We start from the raw sequence: 13736 nt of genomic DNA, 5'->3' as shown, positions 1-13736 counted from the left end.
AATCATTCCTGGATTTTCTCCACCTTTTTGCTCAAACCTAGACTGTTTGCTCTTTAGAGCTACGGAACAATCATTGTCTTGAGACTTTCTTTTGCCATCATCCTGGGAAATTCCCTTTGCTCCAGTGCTGGTCTTAGTTTCCTGGATCTCAGGTTTTTATCTCTGTTGGTTTGTTCCCTGGTTTTAGTAGAGCACATTTTCTAATAGCTTTTTGAGAGAGAGAGAGTAAAAGAGAGAGAGACAGAGACAGAGACAGACAGACAGAGACAGAGAGAGAGACATAGAGACAGAGAGAACTTGGGAGTTAATGTTTTGAAATTATTAGCTCTTCTGCCCTCACAGCTTATTGGTTGTTTGGTTGAGCATAGACTTCTAGATTAAAAATAATTTTCTCAGAATTTTAAAGCTTTGCTTTGTTATTATCTTGCTTCAAGTGTTATAGTTGAGATATACTTGATCTCATTCTATTGATAAAAAATTCATATTTGTCTTATGTTTGAAAATAAAGTCCGAAGTGGGAAATAGACAAAAAGTCTTGATGCTGCCTCCCTTAAAAGTTATTCCAAGCTATTTACAGATACGTGAAGTGACAGAATAAAGTCAGTAAACTGTAGAGTGAGGTAATCATCATAGTGTCTGTGTATATTATATCTTCGGGGTAAACTTAATTTCTTAATAGTATAAAGTCTAGCAAGTTTCTTTTCTAAAATAAACATGTGGTAAATGCAATTTTCAATAATGACTAGTATTCATAGCTTCAGGATTAATTTTTACTATTGGATCTGGAATTACGCCCTACTTAAAAGCTATAGCATATTACTATTTCATGGATGCTGGTGGAAGATACATGACTCAAGTAGAGACAAAAGACTTGATTATTTATAGCATAGCAAGTGGCATGGACATCATATTTGCATAGGACCTTCTTGCTCCCTAGGTACTATGGAAGTGGCTTAATATGGTCTAGATGGATGTAGCACACATAGTGGGTTTGTGTTTGCAGCTTGGAGAATTCAGTGGTAAGCAAGATTGTTCTTTGTCCCTGAAGAAGACATTACCTCATCTTTCAAGGTTGCTTGATGCAGATACAGCTCTGAAAAATGGCCTGTGTAAAGAGTGATCAGGGCTTTATTTATATTTTTGATATACCTAGCAAGACATATGGGAGCACAAAAGACCCATGGAGAAGTGTCTCTTCTAACAGTTATGTTTCGTCAGGATGTATTACAGGAACTTACTGCAAGCACAGTAGTTGGGTCACTTTCTTGCAGTAAGATAAAAAGTAAGTATTATTTAAAAAGGAGACTGTTACCATCAGTCAGGTTTCTGCATTGTACGAGTCAGGAGCTCAGACCTTGGATCCCCCATGGAAGATTTGTATGGAGGTCCAACGCAGAGAAGGAAGAAAGAACAGGGACAAGGGGGCAAGCAGAAGCGATTTATTAAGCAAGCAAAGTACACATGGAAAAAAAATGAAGTGGTCAGATTCATAGGAAATTGAGTGCTCTGTGAAGTTGATAGTTGGGTGTTTATATGGGCAGTAGGGTTTGTTTTTGTTCTTCCTTGAATAGTACGAGATCCCTGTGCCTCCCTGTGAACCTTCCTACTCCTGGCCTGGAAAAATGGGGTAGTTGCCTGAAGCTACCAGATCTCTTGTTGTTCTGTTTAGTGGCTTCTGTCCGTGGGAGAACGAGGGTATCTCCTGAAGCTGTCAGATACTGTATTTTGAATGTTTTACTGCTAAACCAGTCTTGGGACCTCATTAAACCCTCATTGTCCTTCTCCCTCCAGCTCATCTCTACCCATCTCACTACCCTATCAAGACCTTCAGCCTGGATGAGTTTTATATTCTCAGTGTTTTCAAGTGAAAGTCTTTCAACTATTTCTTAGCTTTTACCTGAATATAATAAAATAGAAAGGATTAGCTCAAGCTTTTGTTTCTTCTTACCTTAAGATTCTTCATCAATAACAGCTAATAATGCATGTAGTTTCTGATTTCCGTTTGATATCAAGTCAAAGCTTTATTAGAGAATATGGCCTTTATTAAAAAATACGGAACTTGTAATTTTCTCAATACGCTATTGTGTGTGGCTTATTCTTCTGGCAATGTGTAAGTTTTTTTCTTTATCCCCAACTTTGTAAAAGTTTATTGTGTATTGATAGAATTCTTTTTATTTATTTTTTTAAAAATTCAGTTTATGGCCATTATATTGCCACTTTTAGTCTGGAAACTTGCCTTTTTAGTTTAGGGAATTATTTTTGTATTGTATCCTCAAGAGTGCCTCATTTTCATTTTTTGTTTTTCTTTCAGGAACTCTATTTGTCAGATACTGGAACTATCCAAATTGATTCCTTCTTTTTCTTAGCTTCAGCTTCTTTTTATCTCCCAGTATAGCAGTTAAATTTTGGGGAGATTTAAATTTTTCTTATTTGTATATTGTCTGTTTGAGCTTTTTCTGTTTTATTTTTGTCTTCTTCCATATTTGAAGCTGTACTCAATTATCTGGTCATATTTGACCATTCATATTTAGGAGCGATATATAAGGCTGATGGGAAGTTGTGGTACTTAAAAGAGTTCACAACAGGAACCTCTCAAATGTCCATTTCTGGTGTTTTATTCTCTGGGATTGTTCAGTTTCTCTTAGAGTCATCTAATCTTTTTGTGGGGACAGGCTTAGCATCTCTCTGGCTGCCAGATGACCTGAACAAGGCAAATGGCCTGGGATTCTTGTTTTTCAGGCATGTAAACTTTCATTTTCAGTGAAGTGTTTCTCATATGGTTCTCTAATTTAATTTTCTGAGTCTCAAACTTTTCAGGAAAAGCTGCACAGAATACACCTTCTGGCAAATGCTGAATGGCTAAATATTAAAATCAACATGAACCTGACGCTGACATCTGAATCACTCTCATACAATAAAGTTCAAGCATGCAAGAAGGAATCTGAACTTTAAGAGTCTGAATTATTACTATAATAATATTAAAAATTTGAGTAGTTACATTTTGAGATTTAACATTATATAAAATATATTAATTTTAGATAAAATATTTTAAAATATATTGTATTCTGTATTTTTTAAAATATATTTTTATATTTAAAATTAATTTTAAATAAAATATAAAATTAAATATAAAAAGCAATGCACAAAGAATGCTTCTTTAGCATTGTCAGCTGCTTGATTGCTTCCAAATGTCTATTTGTGATACTAAATACTTTCAGTGAAAATATGTTAGAAAATAACAATTTTTCAACAGCTTATATTGAATTTCAACCAGTGTTTCTATTTACAGTCCAGCTTCTTATTACTTTCTTCAGAGATAACAATCGAATTTAAAACTTTAGCTTTTCTAGGGTTTTATAACATTCTGGTTTGCTTCTCATTGGTGTCCACCTCTGGAGACATTTTAGCTATTTGTTTTTCATCTTTCAAATACTGTTGGTATCTCTTGTTTATTGATGGGTCCCTTCTCAAAGCCTGGGGATCATTAGTACCAGCAAGTACATTCCATGATAATACTATTCTTGTAGTATTGCAGGGAGGCTTGAATTTAAAAATGAGAATTATATGATCATCTCAAGAGTTTATAGTTTTCAACTAGGATCTTAGACCTACAAAGAATAACATGTTATAAAAATATAGTACTTCCAGGTGATTATAGTGAAAAAGTAATAGAAGTGATCCTTTTTTTAGCATGCAAAAAAAACCTTATGAAAAAAAAAGTTGTACTTCAGAACCTGGTTGGATATCACTCATTGCTATAGCCCTAGCAAATATTGGAAACGAGAGTAAAAGTAACTCTCAGGGGCAGATATATTGACTATAGAGAAGATAATCAAATTGTTTTTTAAAAACCCTGCTTGGAATTTTTAAGAAACTATTTCCTATCAAATTTGTTCCTTGGCTATATTTCCTTTTGTGCTTGTAAAAGCATTTTCAACCATTATTTAATGTCCACCAGGTACCTAAAGAAACACGTTAGGACTAGTTAAATGTTTGTGTTCAAACTACAAACGTTCTGTATTTTCGTTCAAAATATACAAAATTCAAATTAACTGATATTTCGAATTGAAAATATTTTAGTCTGGAAATATTTTACCTGCTAGAACAATTGCACAATGCTTTAAAAGCATAAATTTAACAAATATTTAAAGCAGAAAATTTCTGAATCAAATATGTACATTTAAGTATATTAAATATTTAGAACTATGTACATTATGAGTAAATGCATTAGTGATCCAAGGCAGTAATCACTTAGAATAGTTTAAGAGCCTTACTGATAGACACACATCAAGCATTTAATATCAAATACTTGAAACTGTTTATATTCAAGAGTCATTGCATCGATTATTTCCAAAGGAAGCATTGCAAGAAGCAGCTAGGTCCTGTTTATTTAAGAGGATATCAAGATGTTGTGCTATTAATACATTAAGTAATGAGGTTGCTCTTTTTAAAGTAACACAGCTTTAAAGGCACAATAAATAAGGCATAAAGAATGTTTATGTTATACTTTACAGTTTATAAAATTGTTTCACATATATTGTTTGATTTAATAATACAGTAAGCTTGTGAGATAAGTAAAGCTTAAAAAGCTGAGTCCCATGGTGGGCTAAGTATCTGGTCTGTTATACAACTATTCTAATTCCAAGATTCTGTCTGCTGTCTGACCCAAATCTTTGTGGTTTCTCTGACTGCCTTTTTTCTATAATTGTTATTTGGCATTGCTTTTGTGTATTAACTTTAAAAAATTATTTTCCTTTTATTTCTAGAATAAAAAAGTTATGTGTTTGATATAAAATTCTACTTAATATATTTAAATTATCACAAAAGGTTTATCTTCAGAAGCATAAGCTAGCATGAAAGCTAAAATAAAAAATATTGTTTTTTATTTTTCACATAGTTTTTTAAAATTGAGCATGAAAGTTGTCTAAATTATATAAAATTTTGTTTTATAGATACTACATTTCGAAAGGTGCTATTGTGGATCAACTTGGAGGCGACCTAAATTCAACTCCATTGCATTGGGCCACAAGGTTTAAATTTGCTTCTAGATATAAGTATATATATATTTTAGTGTATAACTAAGTACTTTTAAAAAAATGGTATGCTAAAATGGAGAATTTTTTATGCCAATAGTGAATGTCATTAATATACTAATGTATTCCTGTCCAGTGTACCTGCATTAGAATCAAGGTTTATTGTCCAAAGTGTCCTTAGGGAATTAACCATGCTTATATTAATCTAGATATGAGATTGGGTTAAATTTTATTAATGTAGTAGTTTTATAGCCAATGTATATTTACAGTTAAAGAAGTTGTCCAGTTCATGGGACGATTAAGATTATTTTGCAGTAGGATTAATAGAATAGTAACAACTTATTATATATTTAAAGAAGTTATGAGTTATCTCTAAATTTTCAAGGGCTGTTATTCCAGTTAAGACTTAAGAACCATAAAACCCTAAATGTGTATTGACATATGTCTATTGTAAAACAAAATTATTTTCCTTTTCTAGAACAAAAGTGAGTGATATGTTTAATATAAAATTCTGCTTAATGTATTTTAAACTATCACAAAGGATTGTTTATCATCAAAGGCATAAGCCAGCATGAGAGCTAAAATGAAAGAGATTATTTTTAGTTTTTCACATAATTTCTTAAAATTGAACATGAACATTATCTAAATTATTTAAAATTTTGTCTTATAAATACTGCATTTTGAAAGGTGTAGTACTTTAAAAAGATTTGTGTAATCTTTTCCACCACTACCCTATTTAAAAAGATGTTTTATTTGAAATAACTGTATATCTAAGTATTCTTTATGTTTCAGACAAGGCCATCTATCTATGGTTGTGCAACTAATGAAATATGGTGCAGATCCTTCATTAATTGATGGAGAAGGATGTAGCTGTATTCATCTGGCTGCTCAGTTTGGACATACCTCAATTGTTGCTTATCTCATAGCAAAAGGACAGGTAAAAAGATCACAATGGTGTGGATGTTCTTCATGGTTTAAATGCCTAATATAATTGGTGTTACAGGTGTTAAAGACCTTGTCATATTTAAATAATACTTTCTGATGGATGAAGAGAATAATTATATAGTTATTTTGATATTGACCTATTTAATATTTAATGTAGTTAACATAAAACTTAGAAGACAATAATGAACTAGATATTAATCCATTAAGTTGGCTTTTTTTATTTCTGAGTAATAGAGATGGATTCCAGAAAGTAAGGGAGAACTTTTAGGTATTTTTTGAATATATCATCTGAATTTATTTAAACTTTTTTGAACATATTACTGGCTGTTTTACATATTAAGTACCTATTGAGAGGATAAATTGTTTAAAATCAGTTTTTTAGTTTCTGCTGTATAAAATAATGCTACTTCTAACATCTCAGAAAATTTCTCATGATTTAAGTGGTTCCTCCTGATTTTTCCTGAATGATGTGCAGTTAACTATAATCATGTTAAGTATTACCAGTTTGTATGTACCATGTTTTTGTAATAAATGTATTATGTTAAAAGTAATGTCACTCAGTTTTTTTTTTCATGTGTTTTCTCCAGTTATACTTAAACATTAGTATTATAGCTAAGGATTTCATCATAAGAGAAAGACGAATGATTTTAATTCATTGCTATTAACATAATTGTTACTTTAATATAAAATTTTATGCTGATTTAGAAACTGAATAATATTTTACGAATCCTTTAAGATATTAGCAGGGTCAGAGCAAAGGCAGTTGTGTGTTGTGTAATAGGAAAACAGGCATAGACTGGTTAAATTAATTGCTGGAAGGGGGAGTTTATTTTCTGTAACTGTGTTAACAAACTACCTCCTGAAATCTAATGGCTTAAGAATAATACTCGCCATTTATTATATTTCATAATTCTGTGGTTAGAGTGGCCTTGGCTGAGTGGTTCTTCTCCTTGTGGTAACGGTTAGGGGCTTCCGTCACCTGAGAGTTCATGTGGGCTAGAGGATAGCTCACTTAAACATATCTTGAAACTTGGTAGGAATGGCTGAAAGGCTGGGCTCAACTGGGATGCTGGGACAGCTTGGCCTCTCTTTTTCTCTATGCCATCTCAGAACTTCTTATTAGTACCCCTTCATGTGGTCTCTCCATCAGGAGAAGTGGACTGTTTACATGGTGGCTTACACTTCCCAAAAGAATAAAAGCAGAAACTGTTCTGCCTTTTATAAGTCTTAGGTCATGAACTGGCACAGCAGCATTTCTTCATTCTTTCAGTTAAAGCAAGTAACAGGGGCCTGATCATGTTCACTGTGGGAACACCAAGGCTTGAGTAGCAGGAGGTAAGGTTTATTGGGGATCATCTTTGGAGACCAACTACTACAGGGGATTGTCCTGCTCCTACAGTTTCTTCTAAACTGGTAGTTGAAGCAGTAGATGGTGCTGTAACACATAACAGTATCTTTCCTGGCCTTTCATATTGCAGATGTAAATTTACAGTATGAATTTACTTTTTTCTTTCAGTTTTTAATTTGGTAGGAAAAGTATAAATTTTTGAGTCTTCATGGTCTTTTTGTTAGCTTATTGATTTTGGAGTTTGGATAATTTCAGTATGGCGCAAGATGTAGGCTATAAAAGTCTTAAAGAGCAGCAATTTCTTCCTGTCATGGTGCCTTTTGTACAGTAAATGCATAACGATAATAATAAATGTTTGACAAATAATTATTCTTTTTCATGAGTAAATTCTTTTTCTGCTTACATAAGTAACATATGCTTAATGTAAAGTAGTCATACATAATAGGCTATGACTTAGAAAATGAAAGAAATTCATCTCCCTGAAGTCACTTCCTTTAACAGTTCAGTATGTATTTTTCTGGAACTTTTTTTCATGTATACTTTCTTATAAAACACAATCCTCTGATATTCATTACATCATACTTCGATGTCCAAAGTCTTTCTCTGGCCAATACAACCATGTAGATCTAGCCCTAATTACCTCTCCAGCTTATCTTCTGTCATCGTCCCCCTCACTCACTCTGCTTTAACACCCCAGTCTTACTGTTATTGAGCAAGTCTGACATGCTGTTGTCCTAGGGCCTTTGTGCTTGCTGTTTCTTCTGCTTGGTAAATCCTTTCCTCAGATAGTTACACAGTTCTTTTTTTCTTACTGCAGTCAGATGTTCAGTCACATTTTATTAGTTCTAATTGATCAGTTCCCAATTATAAACAATATTCAAATAAGTAACTTTTATTTCTTCTTTCTCTGACATTAGTCTTTCACTGACTTTAGTGGATATATTGTTTTTCTTAGTATTAGCTTTGTTCTGACAAATGTAACTGCATATGTATTCTTTGATTTTCAGGTTTAAATAACATCTTTTGACTTATAACTATTATAGATTAGGCACTTAAACTTTTTTTTAATCTCCCCCCACCCCAATTTTGTTAATTGCATCAGTTTTACATTCGTAGGACATATATAATATTTCTGTTCAGTTGTCATTCTATTCTTCATAATTGTTTTAGTTATACTGTTAAATATATTTAGTGCTCACTGCCAGTTCTTTTGGATGATTTCCAGGAGAAAAAGGAGAAAATGCTAGCTTATGGAGTCCTGTTGATTATGGAATTCCCATAAGCTTTTGATTTGGGCTTGTTAATTCTTTCTAATAGAGACTACCCATACGTCTAGGCTGAACTTGGAAGAGAAGTACCAAGTTTTAAATCCTTACGTAAAGAGTGAAAAGATTGAATTCTGTTTTTCTTTTAGTACTCTAGAGATGTGGCATAATTTTAAATGTTTTATTTCACTTATTGATATTTTTAATGCCACTTTTTTCAAAATGATATGAAAAAAGTAACAACTAAGAAGAAAGAAGTAACTTAAACATAAGAATTTACATGTTTGTTTTAATTGGGCATCAGATTTAGTTGAGTTTTCTTGAAACAAGGAAAGTGAAAGAAGAAAAATAAATTATAGTACTTAACTTTCATGTAAGAAACAAGAAGGAAGCTTGCCATTTTTTTCAAGGAAAATATTTTTAAAAAACTCTTATTGGAAATCAACATGTATTGTATTAGAAATATTGTGTGAGGTTACATAAGATTTCCCAATAACATTTTTTAAGGTAAATCCAGAAATGGATTTGTAATGGATAAGACATAACATTCAAACACAGTATTCATGAGGGACTAAACTAATGACGTCTAAACGTGTGTTACAGGTTATCTAATGTAGTTGTTCTCAGCTTTTTTTCTGCTTCAATATACTTGGGTAGTTCACATTTGAAGTGTATTCCCATCAGTAACAGTGGCTCACAGAGAACTAAAGTATGAAGTATACCCACTGTAATTCTGTCCTCTGTCCACTGACTGATAAATTAGATAACACAAGTTGGATGAGAACTGCTGATTCAGTATAATCCAGGAATAGGTGACGAGGGAGGGAAGAAGTGGAAACTTAATATTTGTTGAATGTATGTTCCAGGCTTTGGACTAGGTGCTTTATACACATTTCATTTAATTATCACAGGGGTCTTCCGAAGTCATTATTTATATTTATATTTTTAGATGATGAAGCCGAGGCTCATAATTAAAGTAATTTTCTCAAGCTTATAGCTATTAAGTGGTGGAACTAGGAATTCAATACCTTTTTGTCTTATTCTAAAGCCAGTGCCTTTCCCAAGCCTAGAAGAGTAGATGGATAAACATGTCTTCCTTTAACGAATGGTTTTTGATCATGCACTCTGCTGGGCACTTAGAATATATGAATTTAATATGATTTTGATCCTCAAAGAACATCTATTAATGAAACAGATGCCTCAGGCATATAGGATAATCAGTCCAGAGTAGAGCGGGTTAGGAGAGAATTTTAGATAAGTGAAACTGATAGAGTCCCTGATACATCATAAGGTCTTAAAAGGAGATTTTAAATAATAGAGACGAGTTTTGATTGAGTAAGTGGTAGTTTTAATTCTAATTCGCTTAAAAAAAAATAAGCAAAAGGGGGAACAGGACAGTATCAAGGAAAGCAAAAAGTTGAGTAGGAGAGGAAAAGTAATCATGGTTTACTGTATGATTTTGCTGGGAATTGTATTCATATATATTTATAATGTAAATATTAAAAAAAAGTTTAGAATCACAGTTACAATAGATCACGTGAGAGGAAAAAGTAGGAAGTATGCATACTTGTGATGGGTCAAGGAGAGGAGAGAGAAATTCTCATTTTGCATACTGAGAAGTCTCAGAAACAGTGCCTAAAACAGAAAAAAGAAGCAATTCAGGCATCTTATTTAAGATGTAGAGATAAATACCAAAATAATGCACTAAAAAGGTAAAAATAGTGGAGAGTAAGAAAGAGAATTGATTTATCACATTGCTTTTTGCCACAAACTTTGCAGAATTAGTTAACTCTAAAGATGTACGTGTATAGCGACAAAATGCAAAGCAAACACTAAACTTTTTTTGAGCTTATTAAAAATATTGGTCTTTTATTCTTTGTTTTGAAATGCCTAGGAATAAAGAGGGTTTCATCATTCCCTCCTATCACGAATTAGTATAAATACATTTTTCAGAAACTTAAATCATTTAACCTATTCTTTTGGCTGAAAGATCAAGAATAGGTCACCATCTTTAAATGCAAATCATTTAAAGGCTGATTAATGCATCTTAAAAGGGAAAACTATTAATATATGTTAATTATATACATTTAATACATACATGAGTTAAAAAATACACCAATTAAAATAATGATGATACATAGTTTTATTTTAAAATTAAAAAGTTTCATAAATCACATGCAATTGAGTAGTAGTATATTGGGTTTGCCTATGATGTTTAAATTAGATTTTTCCAAGAAAGTTTGGTAGAACTTTAGAAATTTTTACTTTTTTTTTTTTTTTAACAGGATGTAGATATGATGGATCAGAATGGAATGACACCTTTAATGTGGGCAGCTTATAGAACACATAGGTATGTAAACATTATTAAAATACTCAGATCATTTTCAACATAAAATGTAAAGTAGGTGATGAGAAAAAAGTTAATGTTATTACTAATATTTAAATTTTCATTATGAGTACATCGTATATAACATGTTACCTTTTTGGATGTTTGAGTACCTATGCTTACCTTTTCCTTGGTAATTGTAGTATCCTTAATCTATTTTCATTTAACACTTTCCAAGAATAGAAAATTATCTTTTTTTAAAGTAACTTTTTTTATGCGATTTGCATGTTACCAAGTTTAATATATTAATTAGTAAGTTGCCTTAAATTATTTTTGGAACAATCTAGATTTAAATTTAAAAACATAATTGTTTAATTATATTTATTAATGATATTAAACTCAAGAGCAAAAAAAATATCAGGAGCAAGTATATGTTCTCTCCTAGAACAATATTACTTTGTTGCATATTATATGTTGCATATAATACTTGATATTAAAATGTCTCATTAGGAGTCATAAGCTCATTGAATATAAGTTAGAATAGAAGTGTTCCAAGATGGAATAGGAATACAACCACAATCAGTTTAGTATCTTTAATAATTTCTATAATTGAAATTAGGGTTGTTGTTGTTGTTGTTTTTTTTTTCCTTTTCAGTGTGGATCCAACTAGATTGCTTTTAACATTCAATGTTTCAGTTAACCTTGGTGACAAGTATCACAAAAACACTGCTTTGCATTGGGCAGTACTAGCAGGGAATACCACAGTTATTAGTCTTCTTCTTGAAGCTGGAGCTAATGTTGATGCCCAGAATATCAAGGTAAATTTAATTATCCTATATCGATTATGCTATGTGAAATATGGTTACTAAGATGCGAATACATCAATAAAACAGGTTTTTCCACAGCTTGTAAATGATGGAAGAAACAACTTATTTACTCTCAACCTTTTGCTTCCATGCAAGAAATTGTTTTGAAAGATTCTGTTTATTTCATCTTTAAGATTTTGGTGGCTTTTTCATTAGTGAATTTTTACTTTTGAAAATTAACTGCATTTTTAAAGTTGGAGTAGTTTTCTGTTTTTTTAAGAAGACCATTACAAAGAATCACGTTTGTAGTTAAATCACATTATGCATAACTTTTGGTAATTCTTTAGGTCATTTGTTATCTTTTTAAAGGTCAAAACCTTTAATTTTGATAAAACATCTTTATGGTGTTTATAGGAAAACCTCTCTCCTTCAAATGCTGGACTAATCCAGGAAAAGTATACCAAATTATCTGAGAGCAAAGCACAATTAACATTTATACTCTGAGTATTTAGGAATTTGTAGATATTTTATGAATATATGCAAGAATATTCTATTGGTAGTCTTAAAATTTGCATAACCATTCTCATTTTTAAAGCCTAAAGATCTACCACACCTTTCAGCAATAGATTCTTCTGTGAAATGACTAAAGTTTTAAAAATCATCTTTTAGTAATGTGTATTCATAAATAACTTCATACTAATGACAAATGTTCTTTTATTTTGATAATGAACCATAGTATTTTCTGAGTCTTGTTTTTTAAATCTCTAAAGAATATGTTCTAATTAAATATGAAAAGGGTTCAAGCCACATAATAATCTGAGATGGCAATCAAAAAGTAGGTTATCTCCTGCTGGATCAGAGCATTTGTTAATGTTTCAGTGAATAATTCTTTCTCTTTGATTACTATAAAAGCGAAGGTAAAACTACTAAAATAACTTAGATTGGTTATAAGGAGGCTAATTTAGTAAAGATTATAATTAATATGTAGAAATGAGTCAAAAATATTTAAAAGTAAATATCAGATATCTCATTGGAAACTGTAAGAAATTGAGAAAACTATAGTTTCTTCATCTTTCTATTTTTTTAAATTTCAAATCTTCTTGTTCCTACCCAAAGGGATCAGAATGGCCTTGTCTGCCAATAAACACACCACATTCCCTGACACATCATGGGCACTCCTAAGTATTTGTTGACTGACTGAATGAAGATTTTCATAGTCTTGGCTTTACCTCTTAAGTTTTCATAACTCTGGTAGTATACTTCTCTGCCACTTCTGGAGAAAAATTTTTGCTTTTCCAGAGGTTTTAAAAGAGAAAGTTTTGAAAAGTTTATAACACTGTAATTAGTAAATTAAGGATCTAAAGCCTAAACATAAGGGAGGAGGATTTTGGTTAACTCTGACTAATATTGCCATAGGAAAATATTATGAGATTATCTCATGTTTTGTAACTTGAATTGTTTTAGAGTATTCTTTTTCTTTTTCTGCAACCAGACAGCCATTCCTAAAGTGATTGTGCTCCAAGAAAACATTTCAAGATATTTAGTATTATGTTATTGAAAAATGAGAACCAGTTTCACTGTGGCAAATAATGAGTCTCCATAGACTCTGCCAAGAGCTGTATCAGTATATTAAAATTACAGTAATACCAAAGAATTACAACAGGATGGCTGGAATTTGAAACTAGTAGTGTATATTTTTCGAACATTTAAAAACATCTTTTTTATCCCTATAAAATCTTAGATAACTTCTCTTTGATCATGATCTTTTAGTATTTGAGGTATTGTTTGTAAATTTAATGTTTTTTCAAATAATAATGACCCATTAACCATTGTGTAAATTTTTGATTAGTCTTAATAAAAAGGAATACTCTATAACTCATGGACATGGACAATAGACTAATTGTTACCAGAGGGGAGGGGTGGGGGGAGGGGGAAGGTAGATGGTGTAAAAGTGATCAAATATGTGGTGACAGATTTCTAACTATGGGCGGTGAACACACAATGGGAAAAAAA

The 13736-nt window shown here is 31.6% G+C and overlaps 1 protein-coding gene across 2 annotated transcripts in view; it reads left to right on the top strand.

Moving 5' to 3' along the window:
* Positions 1-13736, top strand: part of ZDHHC17 (zinc finger DHHC-type palmitoyltransferase 17) — an 86047-nt gene that overhangs the window by 31987 nt on the left and 40324 nt on the right. For both annotated transcript variants that reach the window (XM_016138187.2, XM_036236278.1), the window contains 4 exons: positions 4953-5030; positions 5826-5970; positions 10877-10941; positions 11573-11735. In XM_016138187.2, the coding sequence (XP_015993673.2) occupies positions 4953-5030; positions 5826-5970; positions 10877-10941; positions 11573-11735 (451 nt within the window). The remainder of the gene's footprint in view (positions 1-4952; positions 5031-5825; positions 5971-10876; positions 10942-11572; positions 11736-13736) is intronic.

This window comes from Rousettus aegyptiacus, unplaced genomic scaffold (genome assembly GCF_014176215.1).
Source record: "Rousettus aegyptiacus isolate mRouAeg1 unplaced genomic scaffold, mRouAeg1.p scaffold_m13_p_2, whole genome shotgun sequence".
Classification (NCBI taxonomy): domain Eukaryota; kingdom Metazoa; phylum Chordata; class Mammalia; order Chiroptera; family Pteropodidae; genus Rousettus; species Rousettus aegyptiacus.
The sequence above is the reverse complement of the archived record's forward strand: the minus strand, read 5'-3'. Positions and strand labels throughout refer to the sequence as shown.